This window comes from Lacerta agilis, chromosome 2, assembly GCF_009819535.1.
Source record: "Lacerta agilis isolate rLacAgi1 chromosome 2, rLacAgi1.pri, whole genome shotgun sequence".
Taxonomy (NCBI): Eukaryota; Metazoa; Chordata; class Lepidosauria; order Squamata; family Lacertidae; genus Lacerta; species Lacerta agilis.
Genome location: NC_046313.1, coordinates 50,747,652 through 50,771,405, shown reverse-complemented (window position 1 = coordinate 50,771,405; position 23,754 = coordinate 50,747,652). Strand labels below are relative to the sequence as shown.

Here is a 23,754-nt window from a genome sequence, read left to right as displayed (position 1 = left end):
AATAACTGGCTACCCATTCACAAAACTTCAATCAGCATTCTGAATCAACTGCAACACTCTGCCTAATGGTAGGAATGGCTGCGTTTCAGGACTAACTTTGGGGCTAAGCCCAAACATTCCCCGAGGATTTTCCTTGCTTCTCATTTGAAGGAGGTGTAGGAGAAACTGGCTTGCTTCTGTGGAACATCTCTGAGGTAACAGGCAGGACATAAACCATGGATGGGCAGCCTCAGCTACCCCACCCGGACTACCTCAGGACGATATATCCTCAGGACGCACACCCTCTGCCCAAGATACATATTTTACCAGCTATGCCCGTTCCTTGAATTTTTTGCATGGGTGGAATGTGGAACCTGATTAATGCTTCTTGCTTGGCTGTATGGATGATTGAGAGGGATGTGTGTGTGTGTGAAGACTAGCCCACTGCAGAAAGCTAAAATGGACATTCATTGCTCCACCCACTTTCACTGGCACGTGGCCTCCCAAAGGGAACATGGCCCTTTGGCTGACATTGGTTTCTCACCCCCAATGTGAACATTTCAACAAAGAAGACAAAAGCAGTGATGCCTTGCTGTAGGTCCTTTCCGTGTTCATTCTTGGCTATTTACTTGCAAAGGCTGTTTGTTGACTCCTACAAGGGTGCCAGCATTGAGGTGGAGAGGAGAGGAGAAGAACAATCTCGAGGAGAGTATGTCGCAGCATAAAAATGCGCAGCTGTGAGAGGGGTAATGTACCTGACTACTTCTCCGCTCCAGATAGCCCCCGCCCAGAGGCATTCTGTTAAGGAAGAAACGTATGCGACAGTTTTGTTACACACAAGGCAGCAATGAATCGCAGGATTCTAATCAGCCTCAGGGAGGTTGGGGTGTCATTGGGCTGGCAAAGGAAATTGAATTCTGGCTTCCTGGGAAGTTCCAAGAAGCGATCGCTTTGCTTTCCCTCCAGCAGTTCCATTTCTCAGATTCTGCCACATAATTCTTGTATAACTTTGTGTACAGTACAAGAATTATATACAGCAGAATCTGAGACCCAGAACTACGCTGTTCCATTGAAAGCAGCATAAAGCAGTGCTGGCAATTTACTTGAAGCACCAGTGTAGGAACAGAGGATTGTTTAAAACATCTTTAAAAAAATTGTTTTGTTTTTAAACACAACAACTCAGGGAAATAGTTTAGTATGCTATCCCTTCTTTTCAGATTCTTTGAGGTACAAAAATGAATTGGATTGGGCCAAGCAGAAACAGGGCTTCTACCTCCAAGTTAGCCATGCAATGCTTTTTTATCCCTGGAATCCTTTAAGAAGAAGTGAAAGAGAGCTAGGTTTTGATTTTTAAAATCTCCAAGGCAGTATACATATAAGCCATTGAAAGCTCCTTGCCTTTGCAGCTGTATACACAGAAGCTTTTTCACATACCACAATGAACACAATGTAAAAGCTATTCTTGCTTCAGCGATACTCTTACAAATCGTTGTTGTGGGTATTTTTAAAAAATATCCAGATTTGCAATTAAAATGGATGGATTGGGTATTTTACAGGATGTTTTGGAATTTTTTTTAAGCTCCACTGATATTTGTACACCTCAGAAGCTTAAATGTCTGGCTATTCCACCATTACATATAGGCTCAAATGATACCAACATTGCTTAAGTCTAAGGCAAGTTAAAAGATTAATTGGCAGTTGAACCAAAGAGGTACCAAGTTTATAGTCCACACTGTTAGTCTCTACACCAGGGGTGGAGACCCTCAAGCCCAGGAGCCCTTATTATTATTATTATTATTATTATTATTATTATTATATTAAATTTGTATACAGACCTCTGTATCTGGCCTTTGGACCCTCCACAGACCACACCCACTCTCCTAAGGTAACTGATCTTTCCTCATATCTTCCTTGAGTATTTTTGGTTTGGAAGAGAATGTGCCCTTCAACTCTGATAATGATAGTTGCTTACCTTGGTGGAGGATGGAGGTGGGTGTGCAAATGTATATTTAAAAAAACAAGCTTACAGTACAAAGGTAAGCATTACACGAAATACTTCACCCAAATTAGTCTCGTGCTCCTCAAACTTCAAGAGTGCTTCTGGGATGTGGTTCCTAAGCAGGCTTGCACTCCAGCAACTGTTTGTTTAGGAATTAACCAGTCAGGAATTGTGCAGCATAAGATGATCTGGTGTAAAAGCTACTGGCCTAATGCACAGCCTGGTGCTACACTTGCACCCTGCAATGTATTGGCTGTGGGCAGATCTTGTTGGTGATTTTTTGTGTCGCCATGTATCTGATGGCCAACCAGGCTGTGGATTTAAGCCAGTGCAAACAGAGCTAAAATCAGTTTCAGATCAACCGCCATGGATCATTTGAATTCTCCCAGGCAGTTAGCTGGTAAATAAAGACAACGCAAGACCTGCCAAGCTTTACAATTCATTTAACTGATTGTGTGAACTAATCCTTGGCTATTATTTCCATGCTGCCTGACGAAAAACCAGGTGCCGCTTCAGAGCTTGCATAGTTTTGCCAAGATAAATATGTGCAATGGGAAACAGAAGGTACCAAGTCCTTTCATGTTTGGAGGAGAGGGCTATACATTTGGGGAAGAGTCATAGCTCAGTGGCAGAGCCCATGCTTTGTAGGGTCCAGTGTTTTGTCCCTGGGAATTTGAAAGAATCCTGTCTCAAATTCTGCAGAGCCAATGCCAGTCAGTGCAGAGTTGTAGATTATTCTGAACTAGATGCAGACATGGCCTGAGTTATTATAAGGCCACTTCCTACATGCCTTGCAGTTTGTAGCACTCAACAGTTAGTTAGTATGGCTAAGCAAAATTCATTACTTTGCAACTTTCTTTATTTAGGCAATTTATAATCTTCCTTTCAATGCAGTGATTCCCAAGGCAGGGAACAACAATTACAAAATGCGATCCAAAAGCATCCATCAAATCCACAGGTGACATAGATGAAGAAAACTATGCAGTTAATAGCACTGGCAGACTTACAAAATCCATCAAATTCAAAGTTTGCTGGGCACATTTGATTTGGTTCTGTAAAATACAGCATTTTTCACGAAATGGTATTTTTAAAAACTGTTCTCTCAGCTTCAGTTTTGACAGGCTGTTCTGGTGCTGGATGGTGGGAGGGCAATTTGGAAACAGTGAATCATTGTGTGAGCAGTTAGTAATATTTAAAGGGAAGAACAGTCAGATTTATTTATTTTTTAATCACTTTGATTAATCTTCATCCATCTGCAACAATGAACATTGAATACATATCTTTAGGCACAAGGCAAAAACATTCCTCTTCTCCCAGACCTTTGGCTAATGAAACCATCTATTACCTTTGAAACTGTGGGAGACCATATTGTTTTTATTTGTTACTATGTTGTGTATTTTGGGGGTTTTATATTGTAAATCACCCTGTGATCATTGGATGAAGGGCAGTATAGAAATAAATTAATAATAATAATAATAATAATAATAATAATAATAATAATAAATGTCCATCACCCCCACCTGTCCCAGTAGTGATACTAGTGATAACTATGAGATCAACCAAACCACAGTTTCCAGTGGTGCTGGCAAACTATTGAGAAGCACAACCAGGTATTAAATCAAAACATTGCATTTGCTACAGGAAATGCTAGGTGGAAATTAAAAGGGCCTTCTTGGTAGTGTCCCCCTCCCTGTGGAACTCCCTCCCTTCAGATGTCAAGGAGATAAAGAACTACACAACTTTTAGAAGACATTTGAAGGAAGCCCTGTATTTGGAAGCTATGTTTTTATATATGCTGTAAGCTGCCCAGAGTGGCTGGGGAAACCCAGCCGGATGGGCGGGGTATTATTATTATTATTATTATTATGGACTGCCATAAGGCTGCATTCCCTAGCATACTTCAACAAGTGTGGCTTGCTGACCTCAGTAGAGTATGAGTGTGGACCTTCAGAAGTTGTTTGACTCCAAATGTTTAAGGAATGCCATAGACTTCATTAGAGTAACAAGAACTCTTTTATTGCCTAAAAATGACAATGCAACAGTCTCTCCAAAATCATTCATGCAGTCCCTGCCTATGAGCATTCGATTTCTCCTTGTGTGGGGAGCCCTTTATTGTAGAGCACTCTGTTTCCTTTCCATACTTCAGGGGTTCTCTGCTGATGGCAGCAGTATAGTTTTGAAACCTACAGAAGGCACAATGAGCATAACCGTAATACTTGGCTTTAGCTTCCCTGCCAACTAATGTATACCCAAAATAGGATTTCTCCTCTCAAGTTGCAAAATGTGAGAAAGGTGAGGGTTAAGCTTAAGGGCTTTGAAAATTAACATTAAACTATAAAAAGCATACGCCATTTGCATCTGGTGTCTTTGGCATGAACAGTTAATATCAATCTGTTCTCTAAAACATGGGAGGTGGGAAGTTTGCCATTTGTAGAGCTGACTATATATTTAGTCTATGCTACTTGGGCTCAAAATGCCTGTTAAAGGCATTGTGTATGTCTTGTATTTTAATACAGACCTGGGATCCACTGGTAGGGATGTCTTTAGACTAAAAATGAACAGGATAAGCTGGGGCAGTTGCTGACCTTTGGCTCTTCGGGGTTCTCTGTTTTTAAAGAAAGGAAGGATGTGTGCTTTGATACTGCAGCTCATTTAGGCTGCTTTGGTCCCATGTGCATCCTGGGAGTGATTCATTTAAACTCAGAGGCTTTCAGTCAGGATCTTTTCCAACCTAGTACCCTCCAGATGTTCTGGATTCCACCTCTCTTCAATCCCAGCCATCATGGGGTGATGGGAGCCAGAGAACCAATGGTGTTCCACCTAAGTTTAAAAAAACAACAACATGACCGCTTCCAACACATTGTCTCCCTCCTTTCTTCATTCCCTTTTTGCATGTAATCCAGACAACATCATTATCAACCTGTTACTTTCCAGTCGTTTCTTCATTTCTTTCCTGTCTTTGGCTTCATGCACATTATACCTTCAAATTTGAAGCACATTCTTTCCCTCAAAGAATTATGGGTGCTGTAGTTTGTTAAGGGTTGCTGGGAATTATAACTCTGTGAGGGGTCAACTATAGTGCCCATAGTTCTTTGGGGGGGGGGAGGAATGTGTTTTGAATGTGCTTTTAAGGCATATTGTATATGCAGCGCAAGGCCTGATCTGTGGCTATTTAAAGAAAACCAAAAAGAAAACTTTCCAGAAGCAGCCAGCCCCGATGTCTCTGGGAAGATGACAAGTTGGGTGGCAAAGACCCTTTTCCAGATGATTGTCCCTAGCATTTGGTAAAAGAAAGTAGGGATAAAGGTAAATGTAAAGGGACCCCTGACCATTAGGTCCAGTCATGTACGACTCTGGGGTTGCGGCGCTCATCTCGCTCTATAGGCCGAGGGAGCCGGCATACAACTTCCAGGTCATGTGGCCAGCATGACTAAGCCGCTTCTGGCAAACCAGAGCAGCGCATGGAAACGCCGTTTACCTTCCCGCCAGAGCGGTACCTATTTATCTACTTGCACTTTGATGTGCTTTCGAACTGCTAGGTTGGCAGGAGCTGGGACCGAGCAACGGGAACTCACCCCGTCACGGGGATTCGAACCGCCGACCTTCTGATCGGCAAGCCTTAGGCTCAGTGGTTTAACCCACAGCGCCACCCACGTCCCCCGAAATTAGGGATACTGGATGGCTTTATTTTGTTCACATTTTTAAGTGACTTTACCTAATTCATGCTTCCCGGACTATTATTGCACATAGATTGGAACACAGCTAGCCTTCAGTTTTCACACTTCTCCAGATTTTGCAATACAGCTCTCAGTTCCAAAAGCATGCCAAAATACATATAAAAATGTATTAGGATCAAATGTGTGCAAAAGAATCATAGAATATTTTAAGGCAGAATGCATACACTGAGATCCAGCGCCGAGGGCCTTCTGTCGGTTCCCTCACTGCGAGAAGCAAAACTACAGGGAACCAGGCAGAGGGCCTTCTCGGTAGTGGCGCCCGCCCTGTGGAACGCCCTCCCATCACAGGTCAGGGAAATAAACAACTACCTGACATTCAGAAAAAACCTGAAGGCAGCCCTTTTTAGGGAAGTTTTTAATGTTTGATATTTTTGTATTTGATTTCTGTTGGAAGCCGCCCAGAGTGGCTGGGGAAATCCAGCCAGATGGGCGGGGTACAAATAATAAATATTATTATTATTATTATTATTATTATTATTATTATTATTACAAAAATACATATTGTGAAAAATACATTCAAAGTCATTGTCAACCAATGAAGGTCATTGGGGGTTTTTAAGCAGAGGTTGGAAGGCCATCTGTCATGGGTGCTTTAGCTGAGATTCCTGCACTGCAGGGGGTTGGACTAGATGACCCCTGGGATGCCTTCCAACTCTACAATTCTATGATTCCATTATATATATGTGTGTGTGTGTGTGTGTGTGTGTGTGTGTGTGTGTGTATACACACACACACACACACACACACACATATATATATATATATATAATGGAATATATATACAACAACAGCAGTGCATAACAATATGAAAAACGGGAAGGAATATGCTTTTGAAATGAGTAGAAGTGAAATTGGCGTGGGCTGCTAAACAGCTAAACAGCTGCCAACAGATATAGCTTCCACATCAAGTTTGAACTTACCATAGAAAGTCCAGATAGAGAAGGACCATTTTTTAAAAAATTTATTTTTTTGCCTAATTATCCTACATTCTAATAGCAATCTCAATTCTCCAGGTGCCTGACATTGCATAGACAGAATGCCACTGCTCATGCACTGGTGGAAGGCATCATCAGACTCTGGGGAACACTGAGGTTTTCAAAAGTATTGAAAAAAGGAAAACAACTATCAGGTTGCGCATGCGCGCACACACACCCAAACAACCCATTCCAGTAAAGACTGAGCATGTTCAGTGGGCATGGCTAGCTGACTGATGAAGGGGGATTGAAAACTGAGGGAGGAGAGGAAATGAAATGGAGTAACTGGAATGGCAAACAAGAATCACTCCACACTAACATTTTCTGCTGGTCCCCACTTGTCCTCTTTATTGCCAGAAAGCAGTGCATTGTGGGTCATCCTCTCTGTGCAGCTGTTTTGACTTTGTAACTATTTTACATTTTCTCCAGCAATTTCAGGTTAGATTTGGAATACACTGTGTATGAGGTGGGTAAAGGAAGCTACAGCATGTCCATTTACTTTCATGAGGTCTCTTATGCTGCCTGGTGTTTCCATCCAACTGTATCGTTCAATCACTTCCTGGCACTGGGAGCATAGCAACCTCATTTTTCGAGTGGATGCAGATACCTGTGCTCCCTGCTTGATGGGCCCAGGGAGGTCTACACTTGAAGCCGTTGTGTAGTGATCGACACCCTTCTCCTTATCTCTGCTATGCTTCTGTGGGAGGGGGCGGTGGCGCAAGAGTAGGTTGCGCAGCTGCTCTCAGATCATACCTGCAACAAGGACAATGAATCCAATGAAGCTCTCTGGGTTTGCTCCAGCAGACTAAATTATCCGGTCTATTGTATAGTAAATTGAAAGTTTTGGAGTGGATAAAATAGGATTCAGATCAGTAAATTAGATATTGCAACCCGACAGCCATTTTTACTTTGGAAGCTGGCAAAAAAAAAAAAAAAAAATTGTGGGATGTTGTTTTCTTTTTTTAAAAAAAGAGGCAAACACCTCAACTCTCCTGATTTCAGTAAACTCTTACCATTTTGATTTTATAGGAAATAACAACAGTAACACCCTTATGAAATATAAAGCATATTGCAGTCTGATACACTGAAAATCAATGAGATCTAAACGACTTTAACTTTCCGTGCTTTAACTGCTTTAATGCTCTGTGTCCTAGCATTTGTTTGTTTGTTTTGCCCCAAGCTTCCCCCCTCCCCCAAAGCTCACTCTGTAAAGCTGAATCGTAGCTTCAATTTGGGTTTCCCACAGATTGACATTTGCTCTGATTGAGCTTTAAAGAGCGTGTTTTTGTGGGGAAAGCTCCAGAAAGGGGGGGAGTGTTGGAAGTGCTCATACATGGAGGTTTAAATCATTGGCAATGCCTGGAAACAGCAAGGAGGGGTAAGTGTGAATAAGCCCTTAGACTGGGTTGTGTGTCATATAAAGACAGGCACTGTCTTTTTATTGATGTACTTGATTGTGCAACAAGAAAGTTTGAATTTTGTTCTCAGAATACCTTCTGTTGCACAGTCAACCTTGCTTATGCTGTCATCACACTGATCTGTGAGGATGAAAGCAGTGATTCTTGTAAAGCACTATGAAAAAACATCTAATTCTAATATTTTAAAAAAAACAGAGTAAGGAAAACAAAATAGGGGGATGCAAACAAAGCTGTTTCATTAAACCCCAAATTATGATGAGGAGAAGTGTTGAAGTTCACAAGACAAATTTCAACTCCTTGAAATCACTTGAGAAGGATAGACATTACTCATTGGTAGAAGTCGTATTGGACACTGATATGAGTCGAGAATTGCTGCTTTTTTAGGTCCTGTCATTTTAAAGACATGGAGAAATGGTTTTTGTTTCCATGACACTGGTCATGATCTTGAAGTCAACATAAACTGCCCCAAATCACTCATGGTTCAATATTGTTGCAAGCTATGTCACTTCTCTGTTTCTTTTATTTGAAGGTTCCCCAGGCTAAAGCCTTGTACAGCTACAGAGGACACAACCCCGGAGAACTGAGGTTCAACAAAGGTGACACCATTATATTGCACCGTCAGCTGGATGAAAACTGGTACCTAGGAGAGATCAATGGGGTCAGTGGAGTTTTCCCAACAAACTCAGTGCAAGTTATCAAACAGCTGCCACAGCCACTCCCCCTGTGCAGAGCACTTTATAACTTTGATCTGAAGTCCAGGAACAGAAATGAAAAAACAGACTGTCTGCCATTTCATAAGGTAAGCCTGGTGTTCACTAGCCCATGACAGAAATCTCATTTAAGCATGCCCAGTTCAGATGATGACCAATGATTTATCATGGCTCTTATCTAGTCTTTATTAGGGAAGTATACTTAGTGGTCCTGTGTAGGGGCACAATATAACAGGCATGCTCACTCAATCAGTTACTACCATTAATACCAACAACCGTCTGGATGACTAAGGTATAAGTCAGTGATCATCAACCTTTTTAGCAAGTGTAGACAAGTTCGATCCCATTTGAAATAGTGCCATTTGAATGCACTCTGTTGGATATATGCAACCTTCCCTGCTTCCTTAAGATAGTGTCTCTGGTCTGCTGAACTGGAGAACAGGTATCAGTACAGCATGAGACAGTATCAGGAGAGATTGTTGCTCCTCAGTTAGTGCCCCACACATCTCAGGTACCTTTGGCGCTTGCTGCATCTGTGTTACAGGTTTGCTGCCCATGGTTTAAGTAAATATTTCATTTTTATAATAAATAATACACCTGTGAACATTCTGGGGCTCTCCAGCTGTTTTGGACTACAACTCCCATCATTTCTAACTGTTGCCTGGGACTGCTGATGCAGTTCAAAACATCTAGCAAGCACTAGGTTGAGGGATGCTAATATACACGGATGTCCCGAGAACAGATAGATTTGGGCATCTCCACAGAAACTTTCATCTAAGGATCTCAAAGCAACCAATCTTTTGCAGAATGCCACCTCACTGAAAAGCTTTGCATTATTGTAATCATGAATATAAGTGATTATGAGGAGTTGAAGAAGACTTCTCATAAAATCCAGCACTGAACATTTAATGAGAAAGAGAGAGAAAAAAACCCAATCAACTTTCCACAAAACAAAGATTGGTGTTTGGCTAACAGAAAGGTTGATTTATAAAATCTTCCTGGAACAGTCCAACACAAAAGCCCACTGGGTCTGTCTTTGTTGTGGGTCGTATAGTGACCAAGATGTAAAATAATGACTGAATGATGTAAGCACAGCTCCAAAGCCCCCCTTCCCTAGAAAAATGCTCATATCAAAATGCTCATATACTTATAGCACCAGCAATTCAAATATAACCACAACTTCCCCAAACTTCTTCCTACCACTTTACTGCTCCGTATTTTATTCACTTTTTTATTCACTGGGCACTCCGTGATCCACAGTTATGTGAGTCTGTATGTTGGGTTGCCTCTGGGCACATTTCATGACATGTAACATTATCCTCGCACAAGGAGAAGGGGACGACAGAGGATGAGATGATTGGACAGTGTTCTCTAAGCTACTAACATGAGTTTGGCCAAACTGCGGGAGGCAGTGAAGGATAGGTGTGCCTGGCGTGCTATGGTCCATGGGGTCACGAAGAGTCGGACACGACTGAACGACTGAACAACAACAACATTATCCTCATGCATTATCCAATTGACCACAACATTCAGCGCTGAAGAGTTTCCCATGTAATTACAGCTGGTTTTATACTTGTAAACCACTTGTGAGACACCTTTACAATTTCAGTGCTATATAAAATTGATGATGATGGCTCAATTAACTCAATGCTGTTATAAAACAAAACAGGATTGAGAGAGGAGAGTCAGGATGGCTAGGTGCCTTGGTCATTTCATCCTCTAAGCACTCTGCATATATTCCCTGAATATTTTCCATTTGCCCCACTGTTTGTATCAAGTATGATTAACACATACATTCTTTATTGTGGTCCAAAGACCCACAAAAACAGTTTCAAAAGCAAAATGCATCAGAGATACAAGGAAAAGATACCAAGGCATTCACTAGGTTTTATGAAGAACATGCAGATTTCTATTTCTTATTACCTTCGAGAGAAATTTTGCCACAGCCAGGGTAATATCATTTGACTTACCTTTGAGAAGATACTTGACATGGAAAGTTTCAGAGTTTCCAGGTAAATTAACCAATGAGGGTTTAATTAATTGATCCCTGGCTTGTTTATACAGCCCACAGTGTAGAAAGATACGCTTCATACAACGGACAGCCTAAGAACATAAACAGAGTCTATTCTGATAAGGTATGTTGGTCAGTCTGCCATTTAGAACTTCAGATGGAAGTACATTTAATCTGGCTTTGGCAAACAGTCAACAGTAATTGGGTACTGACAGACTCCTAAGATACAAGGGTACCAGTAATTGAAAATCATGCCCATATTGAATTCCAGACACAAACGGTTCGCAAGTTGCATGGATTGAGAGCGAAGAGGCAATGTCCCATAACCTCTGCCTCAAGGATTTAGGGCAATATCATAACCCAGATGATGTAAAAAGGATGGTGAAACTCCAATCAAGGAGACTTTTCGGGCCATAGTTTTCAACCATGAGCTGATAGACTCCTCCTTGGTTAAATGTAAAATAAATACGGAAATCTTTAACCAGTATTTCAGAGCAGCCCACCATGCTGAGGTGGAAAGTGAAAAGTATGATTAACAGGATGGACATTAGTATTTTTCCTAAGCATATGGCCCTCAGCATCTGGAGAATGAGAAGAGGAACACTTTGTAGTGTATACTGGCTCGCAGTATAACACAGAGCAAGCTTCACGTTTCGAGTCTATGGCCATGCTGTGGGAAATTGAATGATGAGGCCGAGTTACACTTTAAGGATGTTTCCCACACAGCCCTGAGATTAGGGGTAGCTTGAAGGGGAGCTGCAGGAGGATGGCTCAGATATCGAACAGCCAGTTGTTATCACAGCCTGGGATGAGGAGGAACCAGCTGTGAGCGCCAGTTTTCACTGCAGCATGTGCTGCTGCTCATTTCAACAGTATCAACACTTTTAAAAGTGGCTTTCCACATCACTGACAACAACACAGGGGACACAGAAAAGGGACAATTTATTTTGGTAGCTGCAGACATTGTCTCCATTTCATGCCATCTGGATGTGCTGTGTTTTGTTCCTTTTGCTATTTTTTCTTCTTCCTTTATTTGTCTTTTGTTTCGGTGGTTACTCATTCTGTTTATTTGCTGCTGGAGACAGCGCTCATCTCCACCTCTGTGGCACGGTTAGAATGCTGGGATTTACTGTTTCACATTTCAGCAAGGGGAGAAGAATTTATTAACAGACCCGTGGCTGGCAACGTGAGATCAACTTTGCAACTTAGAAGTAGGGGATGTTCAACTCTTGCTTCTCCATTTTGAAAACTTCCAGCAGAAAAAAGGATGTGCCCTTATTATCTCTTGCCACGCTTAAGCAAGCCAAGTGAAGTGTAGCAAGGTGTGATTGATACTTTTCAAGTGCTGTACTTAAGACTGGCCTTCCTACAAGGGGTCCAAGAAATAAAAGGTTCTGTGAAGTTGCATGAGTCAGGGTTACTTCCTGGCTGTGGTTGTGCTTAACCCGGCTTCCAAGCACCCTTTCAAAACAGCACTGGAGCCAGAAGTTCTCTCCCACACTCAAACAGATATAGAGTCTACAAAATCCATTAACCGTAACATGTTTGCCATCAGCATCCTGTTGCCATCATTTGAGCATTAAATGTGCTCATCCTGGGCAGAATTGTATTCTGATTTAAAAACCATTTGGGCTTCTTTATGGTCCTTGAATTCATTGTGAACCCAGCTTTCATCCTGTCACCTTGGCCTGCGTTTAATGGATTTCTGAGAGTCCCCGTCCTGTATGATTATTTTTTTTAAGTAATGGGAGTAATATTCAGAGGAGGAAGGGTTTTTTAAATAAAAAAAAATCCACTAGGTAGATCAGACATAGGCAAACCCGGCCCTCCAGATGTTTTGGGACTACAATTCCCATCATCCCTGACCACTGGTCCTGTTAGCTAGGGATGTTGGGAGTTGTAGTCCCAAAACATCTGGAGGGTCGAGTTTGCCTATGCCTGAGGTAGATCTTACACAGGTCACTTCCTTCTGTGCATCCCTCCCCTATTCTAACTTCATCCCAGAAATCCTACTGTGAATGTCTCATTCTTATCTAAAGTGTAGCAATAAGATACAGAGCCTTTTTGGTTGTGATATCCCATATATGCAACTCTATTCATAGAGAAGCCCACCTTACAGGTGCTCTCTCATCCATCTAAGAGCTTGATGAAACAAATCTTTACCAGAGGGTGTGTACTCTTTCAGAGTCAATGAGAGATTGGATGGGATGTTTGTTGTTGTTGTTATTTAAATGATTTAGTTGCACGTTACCTGAAAAGTCCCCAAGTGACTTACATTTAAAAGCATAAACATAAATACATTATACCAAAATTTAAATTCATATAAAACATTAACATTTTTAGACAACATACCAAAAGCAACACACACCCATAACAGCCATGGGAAGCAAGGGCAGCACACTAACAATAAAACAGAATCAGCTTTGTCCATCAAAGGAGACAAGGGCGCAGGCTTGCCCCCCACATTGCAAGGACGTATCACATGATGTGTCACATGACATGTCATGTGACGGGTCTTGCCCCTACCTAGCATGCTCAGCTTCCTCCTCCCCGTGCAACATTGGCAGGGAGGAGGAGGTGGAGAAGGGCCACAGGATTGAGGGGGATCCTAGCCCCCTCCTTGGAAAATTGGGGGGGGGGTGAAGACCCCTCAGCCACCACCATTTGCTGTGCCTGAAAGGGGGAAAGGTAAGTCACTCCCTGATGCTGAAAGGTGTGAGGATGTTGGGTGCACTTCACGGGGGAGAGCATTCCACAGATGAGGAGCAGCAATTGAAACAGCCCTCTCCCTTGTCATTACCCTCAGAACTTCCCTCAGAGGAGGGACCTGGAGAAGGGTCTCCAATGAAGTTCTAAGGGTCTGGGTAGGTGCAAATCAGGAGTTCCTGAGCTGCAAAGAGCTTTAAAGGTCAAAAACATCACTTTGAATTGGGCTTGGAATCATATGGGTAGCCATGGGGGAGGGGCTACTCATCTTGTTTTTAAAACTACTGCTCTACACATTGTTATTGCGAGCTGTTTCAAGCAATAGTCTAGAAGGCATTCCGGGGCAATCTAGGGCAAGGGTTGATATTGTTGGTGACCTGTCAGGACTCACATACCAGAGCCAGCCCACTGCTAATCTCCAGAGCTAACTGCTCCTCCTAGGATGATATTGGTCTACAAACCGGAGGGACAAAATAATAAATAATAGTTATGCTTTTATTTGCTGCCTTATTATTGATATATTTTTAACATAAAAAAGATTGTATAGCACCTTGAAAAACAAATAGGTGAGATTTAATAAGCCACACCGGGGAGTGCCTTCTTGACTTTGCAATGATCATTAAATGATGCATTATTTCATATTTTAATGATATAAAGGCCAAGGCTAGCATGATTCATCTCTCATTGTGGTACAAGAGACAAACCCATTCGTTATCTATCAAGCACAGACAAGTATGTTGGCAACTGTCTGTTATTATTATTAATACTAATGCTATTACTATTGCCTTTCAGGGTGATATAATTACTGTCATCAGCCGGGTGGATGAGAACTGGGCAGAGGGCAAGTTAGGCGACAGAACTGGAATTTTCCCCATCTTGTTTGTGGAGGTAAGAACAATGTGCTGAAGCTACTCAGGGCAATAGCTGTCAATGCCTGTACATGTAGCACATGTTCTCAGAGATGATCTTTATGAGATCTAACAGACAATGGGTTTGCAGCACAGGGAGGAGAGAGGCTTCCAGTAGAAACAAGCCAGGCATCTTGAGGCAATCTGACACATCCATCCATTAGAAGAGGGAAGGGAATAAACAGGGGACAGGGCTGACTGAGGCTCAACTGACTGGGGAGTTAGGACTAGTGGGTGGGAGCAACCTTAAAAAAAAAGTATTTGTCCTGTGCTTTCAAGGCAGCTGAGGGATGGTCGCAGTGAACTACTTGGACTATTTCCCAATTTTGTACAGAATTAGTAAAGAATGCTGCCACTTCTTTGAGTTCAGTCACATCTTTTCCTTGTCTCCAATAGCACTACACATGTGCACATTGATAAATACTGGGGGGGGGGGCAAGGAGGGGGGAAGGTAGCAGAGAGACCAATACTGATGAGTCCAGGCATATGTTTGCATCAAGATTCTCTGTGCAGTTTGTGACCAATGCATATGGGTTGTTTACATATTGGGGGTCATAATATAGCAAATACACAGTCTTGATGAGATCAGTGGCATCAATATTATTTTCACGGGTTGGGCTGTGGAGTGCGCATATACACCAGTCAAACAAACAAGCAAACAAACACACCAAATGTTGATGGAGTCATATGTAAATATCTTTCCTTCCTTCCTTCCTTCCTCCCTCCCCCTCCTCTTCCTCCTCCTTCTTTTTGCAGTGGCTTACCAATACCCACATATGCATCAGTAGCTGGGGTGGGAAAAGACTCAAAATAGAAAGTGAAAGCTGCAGCAAACTGTAAGTGCTGCACACTGGAATTCAGAGGTGTGAACCCCTAGAACCAACTAAGAATTACACTACTGTATCTGAATAAGTGGATCCTAGTCCATGAACGCTTATGGTACAATAATTATTGAAAGTGCCACAAGACACTGCATCATTTCACCGTAAAGACAGTAATAAATACCATTGTGTTGTCTAACAGCATCATCTTCCTACCCCATCCCTACACACACACACACTTGCCAGTTTTGTTTTACATTTTGCCCAAAGAAGCTTTCTGCGTGGGGTTGATGGGAGTTGTAGTCCAAACACATGGAGGGCACCAGGTTGGGGGAGACCGCCAAAGAAGAAGAGAACAATAAAGAAATGGGAATGTCCACTTATGCTAGCAGGGAAGGAGATACACTATATTCTCTTGGTACTGGCATTGTGTTCATCATTTAAAACTTTAATAAAGTGTTTTTGTTTTTTTAATGTGGACAAGTGGCAAACCAAACCTAAGGTTGGAAAAATGAAAAACTGAGAGAAACCAAAATTGACAGAGTAACCATCCATAATCCATAAGCAACATTTACCTACCTTTTTAGCATAGACTGCATACAAAGTTCTTGCCTGAAGTGTTCCAGCTCTGCTACATGCCAAACAGGAAACTTCCTATGTAAACACACTCCAGAATGTCAAATAAGACTGCAGAATGAAATGAATTCCTGCTACAGGACAGTTGGTAGATAATATTAGGTATCAAGACTACAAGTCTGTGTCAAATGCCAACTGGATGAATATCAGTGGTTATCGTTATAATGGTACACAGCAGGCAGCTAAGCGATTTGGATGTAAAGATTAACTACTATGATAGAAATAGAGGACTGTTTTCAAATGAGGCCTGAGTCTAGCTGTTGTCAAGGGCAACTGGTCACATGTAATAGCTGTTTTCTTCAGCTTGGGGTGCACAGTCCCATTTACATCCAAAGAAAACCCCTGTTCATTTATTTATTTATTTCCTACCCTTCCTCCCAAAAGAGTCCAGGGTAGCAAAAATCATGTGATAAAAATAAGAAGAACTTTAAAACAATGGATTGCTGGAAGAGGAATTGGGTGCTGAAAAGACAACACAGATTGTATTTTAAGGGGAGGAAATTCCAAAGGGCAGGTACCACAAGACTAAAGACCCAATTCTGGGTGTGGATTGGACCTATTCATAAGATAGTATCCAGATACCTGTTCAAGCCTAATAACTGCTCCTCTGTGTTATTTTTACCTAAGACATAAAAATATGTAGAAATCAGGCCCAACTCTAGACTAAGCTAAAACTGAGTTCATTTGTATATGCATTAGTTAGGAAATCCACACAGCCTGACTTTTCAGGGATTTGGGCAAGATATTGTTGAATGCTCAACCCTATGTCCAGAGTTCACTGCATCCTGCAAAGTATTTGAAAAAATAGATTGGAGTAGAACATGGCACATCACAATCACAGAGCATTTCCAAGTCCACTTTGTGAGGTCAAACCCTACACACACACAAACACACACACACACACACACCCTTCACATGTCATTAGCATGTAGACAAAGACTCCAAAGTAAGCATTTCCTGGAGTTGTTGGTTGGGGTGGCTTTGAATTCTTGGGCTCCTACATCAGCAAAATCTCATCTCCCTATTTCCCCCCTTCTTGTAGCCAAATACGACAGCACGGCAACTTCTTCAGACAAGCAAAAGTCACCTATCCTCGCAGCTAAAATATGCTTCACCTTTGCGAAAATCATTGCCCAGAACAAAGGGCACAGAGTCACCCACTTTCTCCGAATCTAGAAGGAAAAGTGTGAAGCAGTTCTCTATCACAACAGCCTTAAATACGCTCAACAGGATGGTCCATTCACCCATGGGACGGCAGACTCTAGACATCAGCTCTCCTGTGCTCATCAGCTCCAGCAACCCCTCAGTGACGACCCAGAACCATGAGAAAATAGAATTCCCATACAGCACACCTGTTCAGGTAAATCCACATTCATTCTTCTTGAGTGTTGCTTATAAGGAAGACGGAGCACTAAGAAAACAATATGCATAAGATTAGACACTGTACTCATCAGAGAGGACTGCTTGTCTTTGGGAGTTCCTCTTCCACACCATTTCATTTACTCATCTTTGGGAGTGCTCATTGCAGTGTGGGTAACTATGCCCCCACTGCCCTCATCTCATCTCTTCATGTCAGTCGAGGGTGGATAGCAGATTTCCTGCCCCCTTGAGTGAGCACTTCCAAAGACAACGTGGGGGAGAAAAAGTGATAGAGGAAGATAGAAGATAGGTGTTGCACATACATTGTCTGTCTTCTGGATTGCCACCTCCACCGAGAACAATCTCCCCTTCTCCACCCATCAAGTTTTCTGGTTTTACTTTACGTGGCTTGCAAGTATCTCTGGAATTTGGAAGCCAGCTAGGATTGAGAAGGTGGTGGGGCCCAGGAGAAGGTGATAGGCTGGCTGGATGGGCAGGAAGGCTTGCTTGACCTGGTCTAGACCAGTGGCCACCAGTTCCCACCTCCTGTGTGAAGGGATATGTGCATGGGCTCAATCGGGCACAGAGCTCCATGTTGAAGGGGGCAACTGGATTAAATTTTCAGGGACAAAGCTGAACTAAAGGTTTAGTACTGCCCAGCTGTAAGAGCTGTTCAGCAATGACATAAGCTTGTTAAGTATCCTGTCTTGGAAGTTTTTAAACAAAAAGCTGGGTAGAGTTCATGATCTCAAGGACTTATTGTATTAGATTACACTAGACAATCCATTTGGTCCTCTTCCAACTCTGTGAGTCTTTCGTGGAAATAAAGGTGTATGTAGATGACCTGTTTATTGAGCATTCAGCCTGAGATGTTTGCAGGGAGATTAGAAAATGTTTGCTATTTAATGAGCGTTTATTCTGATTTGTTTGCATGGAGGTTAGGTGATGTTTCATCAAAGCAAGTGTTTTCCCATACTTCCCAATGCATTTCCCCAAGAATTTCCTTGTTGTAAAATGTTCAATATTTGGAGGAAGTTGGTTTGTTACACAATACCTCCCAACCAGCTATTATTGTGCAGTGTGAATTTTCCAGTAGCATATGATTGAATCCCACCTGAAAATAGTGACTGTCTGTAAGCGTCCTAAGTTGCACTGGAATCAAGGGGACTTACTATCAAGCAATAGGATATATTTTGCAGTGTGCTGAAAGTCCCTTAACGCCTGTAGAACCAGCTTATCCTGCTACATACCTTCATATACCTCAGCATAAAGGTTAGCTGACTAAGAGCAGGGCAACACAAGAACTACTCATTCTTCTAGATCAATGCTGATTTTAAATCCTTAAAACCACTAGAGCAAGAATAATAAAGATTAAAGACTCAATTTAAGACAAGGGAGGGGGGAGGGAGATAAATCACTAGCATTAACAATACCACAAGACAATGTAGCATCCAACAAGTAAGACACTTTCCCCCCTCTCTCTCATTGAAATTGAAAGTTCTGCCTTATGAGTCACTCAAGCCACCAATGATTCATAAAAGAGGAGCTGAAATAAAAGACTAATGCACTTCATTCATTTGTGCTCTTATTTGTTATTTGACAAGACTGGAAAAAATGAGGATGGAGAGAGTGAGTGAAGATTACGTTTGGAAAGGAGATGGTCCATTATGGTGTGAAATAACTATTTGGTTCACATTCCCTACATCCCCAAGCAGTAGAAAGTTCCAGAGCAGCTTTAGTAGGACCACTGCACTAAACCGAGCTGAAGAGTTCAGACTTAACACCCTAAAATGCTGAGGAGGAATTTCTAGTTCTGAGGTATTCAATGTGCACCTCAGTTTCTTGATATTGTTTACAAAAAGAAAATGTGAAAACTGAGTGTTTATAAATAGCTTATTTCATTAATCAGTCATTGGTGTTGAGTTTCTTCCACCTGTTCAAAAACTGATAACTTGGTTTAAAAATAATAATAATAATAATAATAATAATAATAATAATAATAATCCAGAACAAAACACAATATGCTAATGGAAGTTCTCCCACATTAAAAACCCTGCATATAATACATATGTGCCCCAGCTTCTCCAAATAGGATGAATGTTATAATTCTTAATTTGAAATTTCCCCTTTTGGCACAGATAAAGCCTATCAAAGTATTTAGCCACATACATGCATTTTCCTTGCTGCTCTGGAAAACAGTAAGTAATGTTATTGTGAAATAGGTCTTTGGGTGTGTCCTGTAATGCTTTCAACAGTTCTCTTTAGGCCTCTTTGAGCGTGACGACACGAGGACAGTCCAGCTAAAATTAATCCTCTGAAATAGATAGTCCTGGGATCAGGGAACCCTGGTTTCAACCCAGAGATTCCTCCACCCCATTGCCTCTGAAACTGCTGCTGAATGAGGGGAAGGGGCAACCAGGCCTTCTTCTGCCTTCATTGTCCTGTCAACTATGACATGTTACCAGTGAGGCATCCCTCTCGTTACTGCAGGGGGAAAAGGAATGACAGGACCATGGGTATAATAGACAGCAGAAGCTTCAACTCCCAATTCTCTCAATTCAGCAGCCGTTTTAAATGTAAAGGGTTGTTTTTTATTCCATGTTGCAACCTGGCGACTCTTCCTGGAAGCCAGAGATACAATGACTAAAAATGACTGTTTTCCTTGAAAACAGCCCATATTAGTGGATGCCTTTCGTTCACTAGAATGATGCCAATGACAAGGATCCAAAGTCTGGGGAAATTCACATCCTATCTTTTTCCGCCCAGAAAAAGCCCAGGTGTCATCAGTGAACAAAGGAATAAGTATAACGTAACTGGCTCCCAAAGAGACATGTGAATTGGAACAATCCAGAATCTAGTTTGCAATTTATTAATCTGTCTGAGAGCAAATTGTATGCATTGCTCATAGACGTAATGCCTGTGATCAGATTCTGGGGCGGGGCATAAGGAGCCCTATAAGCCAACTCCCAACTAGTCCCCTATGCCATTTGATTTAGCAAAATCACCCATCCATAGCCTCAGAGCCGTAGCTATGGGGGGCAGCTAGCCAGTACTTTTGCCCCAGGTGAAGCCTCCAGGGGGCTCCACTGAGGCTCCTAGCCTGTCAGCCATTTTACTGTTTGGGCTGCAGGTAGAGAGGCTCTCCCTGCTCTGTTGCTATTCACACTGCTCTCAAGAGCCCTTAAGATATTTGACTGCTACCTAAGGTGAGTTCACTGCCTCTGGTTGGACTGGCACCCTCTCGTAAGCCAAGTCGCAGCCTCATCTCCCGCACAACTCCTGACTCCCTAGTCGGTTGTGGGTGAAGGTACTGCAGTCTTCTGCAGACTCTCTCTAATCCACTCCTCCTGGCTGATGCTGCAATTTCCCAAGTGCCTCGGCCCTAATCCTACAGAACTGCACTCCTTTCCCATCTGTGTGGCTGGGCAGGGGTAATAAGTCCTCATTATGTCCTGTTACCATTTTTAATGTCCTAAAAATATAAAATAGCCCTGCTGCATCAGTCCTATCTAATCCAGCATCCTAGTCTCTGAATGACTAGCCAGACACTAATGAGAAGGCTACAAGCAGGACCTGAATGCAACAGCAGAGGAAAATTGCTTCCAACGGTTGTGGAAGAACATAGCCATTGTGGCTAGTAGCCATCAATAACCTGCCATGAATTTGTCTAATCCTTCTATAGCTCAGTCAGTAGAGCATAAGACTCTTAATCTCAGGGTCATGGGTTCAAGCCCTACGTTGGGTGAAAAATTCCTGCATTGAAGGGGGTTGGACTAGTTGACATTGATGGAGAGATCAGACCTCCTTAACTGGGTAAAGTCTTATGCTGCAATTATAATCATTTTTATTCAGAAGTTAAGTCCCACTGAGTTCAATGCAATTTACACTCTGATGTGTGCCAGATCATTCTCAGTTTCCTTTCTTCTTATTACCGGTATATTTATATCTTAGCACTGAGGAGAGCCTTTCCTGTGGGAAGTGCTTGACATGTAGAGCTCAGAGCTGTGGGGAGAAGTGGGGACTGCCTTTCCTTAGCAATATGAAAATGGGGGGGGGGACACACATGAAACTGCCTGATTCTGTGTCAAGCCAGCTCAACCATGCTACAGAAAATGTGCTCTGGAGTAAAAGGCTCAGAGGAACGTGGCAAGTTGGCATGCTCTTTACTGCTTTTCTATGGGGGGGGGGGGGTTGGATGGTTGGCTTAGTACATATTGCCATGCCTGCCTGCCTAAGAGGAAGGGGGCTGAAAGAAAATGCAAGGGATAAAAAAAAATGTATTAGAAAGTACAACTTTGTATTATTGTCAACTTTTTATGCCCTTTAAAAACAATTGTGTTCAGGTGTGCATGCATGTGGATGTGGATGCAAACATTTGGGGCGGGGGAACTGAGTATTTGTGAAAGAAAGCCTAATTTTGCCTCTGCATAGCCTTCTAAAACAGTGGTTTCTGTAAGGGGCTACTACAAATGATAAGCAAGCCAGGACCCCTTTGCTCCCTCTCTCTGTAATTTGAACACCCTGCAATACTTTTGCCTAGGTAGGCAAGCATGCTGATCATTGAAAAACAGTAGCTATCAGCTTTCAGTCACATCAGTGCTCTTCTAAAGCTGAATTAATGACATTAGATTAGAACAGGCTGCAATGAACTATTTTGCCACTCATTAATCCAGGATGGAGATTCACAACTGAGCTGTACATGTAATGAAAAGGGGATGGGGAAAGAGCCACTAAAAAGATAACACAGAGAAAAAAGTCAGCTTGTTGATGGCATATGCGAGATAATGATGCATTTCACAAGACTCTAATTATATAGCAAGAGACACATACTTCCTTGAGCTTTACTCAAGCTTCAACTAACCATATTTATTAATTTGCATGCCTTAACTTAATTACAAATATTTGCTTCTTACCATCATTTTAGAATAAAGCAGAAGGTTGGTAAATGAGGAAGGTGTTTGTTTCTCAACTTGCAGATAGAAAATGAAATTATATACATACTGGCTTTTGGGTGGGGGGAGAAAATATATATAGTGGCCAAGGGCCAAGCTGCTGCAGTTTATAGCAGATCAACTTGAGTAGTGCTCCTAAAGCAGACACCTCCAAACTAAAGCCCGCAGGCCGGATGTGGCCCACGCGAGCCAATTGTGCGGCCCCCGACGACCCCCGCCACCACCACACGCTCTTACCAGTGCAGCACGGTGCGGTTGCCCATGTCCGGGTCGGCGTGGCAACGGAAATAGCTTTTGCGCATGCGCAAAATGTCATTTTCGGCACACTTTCGGGTCTGCGGAGGCCCGTGCGCACGTGCACAAGCTATTTCCGGTGTTGCGTCGACCCAGAAGTGCACCGGACTAAGTGAGTGTGCGCGCATATGGGCACATGCTCCCCCGCCCTCCAGGCAATCAGCGCCGGAGGAACCGGCCCAAGGCCGGGTAAGTTTGGGGACCCCTGTCCTAAAGGAAACAAAAAGAATGAATGCAGATTCAGGTCTTTCCCAGTTGCACTTCAAAGTCCTTGTTATTTCCTCCCATGCCAGCCTCTCCTCACTCACTCTCCAGCAGCCACTGTGAGTTGTCCAAGGGAGGAGGCTGGCAGCAGCAGCAGCAGACATGGAGACTCACCAGTGCCAGATTTACGTACAGTATAAGCTAAACAAGCTATAGCTTAGGGCCCCACTCTCTTGGGGCCCCCCAAAAAAATTAAAGGGAAAAACATGGATGTACATTTCCAAAATATAAGATAAAAAGCAAATAAAATAAAACCTACATACAGCAACAGTGTTTTGTGTTGTGTAGACTCCTGTGATGTAAATAATGGGCCCCGCCTGCTAGCCTGCTCCCTAAAATATCACTGTTTTGCTCATTTCTATATATAGGGTGCCTACATTCTGCATGTGTAAATGGCTTCAGGTACCTATTAGGTCAATAAAGTACCATATAGCATATTCAACACAAAAAACAGTGACAGTTTGTTGTTGGCAGAGGACAGCTGGACATATAAAGAGCCCCATTACCTTCAGTAGCTAAGGGCCTCATCAAACCTAAATCTGGCCCTGCTTGCCACTGCCACTGCTGCTTGGGACCAGCACCAGCCCATTCTCCTCCCTGAGCTTGGCAGCACTGGCTGGTGAAATAGGGACATTCCAAAATCAAATCAGAAGCCGGGGTGGCTTTCATCATTCCAGGACTGTCCCTGGAAAATTAGGACACATGGAGGATATAAAACTAGTAAAATATATAGGAGTTCTGCTGGGGATTGGTTGGAGGGGCTGGAGGGAGACAGTCACTTTTTTGCAGAATGTGCTATGAAATTCACCCAGGAGATGCTTCTAAATGCCTGCTCAGAATCCTAACTACCTCAGAAATTAATAATGAAGCTGAGTTCCTGAAGGCACCCAGGAGGTGTTTGGCCTTCAATGCATTCCTGAGCTTTGGGTGTGGACCTGGTAAATTGTTTTTTGTGCTCTGATGAGCTGTGAGGCTCTCAGTCTCCC

The 23,754-nt window shown here is 42.6% G+C and overlaps 1 protein-coding gene across 2 annotated transcripts in view; it reads left to right on the top strand.

The window, feature by feature from the left end:
• The window catches only part of SH3RF2 (SH3 domain containing ring finger 2), a 76,213-nt gene that overhangs the window by 24,562 nt on the left and 27,897 nt on the right, over positions 1-23,754 (top strand). For both annotated transcript variants that reach the window (XM_033140007.1, XM_033140006.1), the window contains 3 exons: positions 8,637-8,906; positions 14,327-14,422; positions 16,942-17,259. In XM_033140007.1, coding sequence (XP_032995898.1) covers positions 8,637-8,906; positions 14,327-14,422; positions 16,942-17,259 — 684 coding nt within the window. The remainder of the gene's footprint in view (positions 1-8,636; positions 8,907-14,326; positions 14,423-16,941; positions 17,260-23,754) is intronic.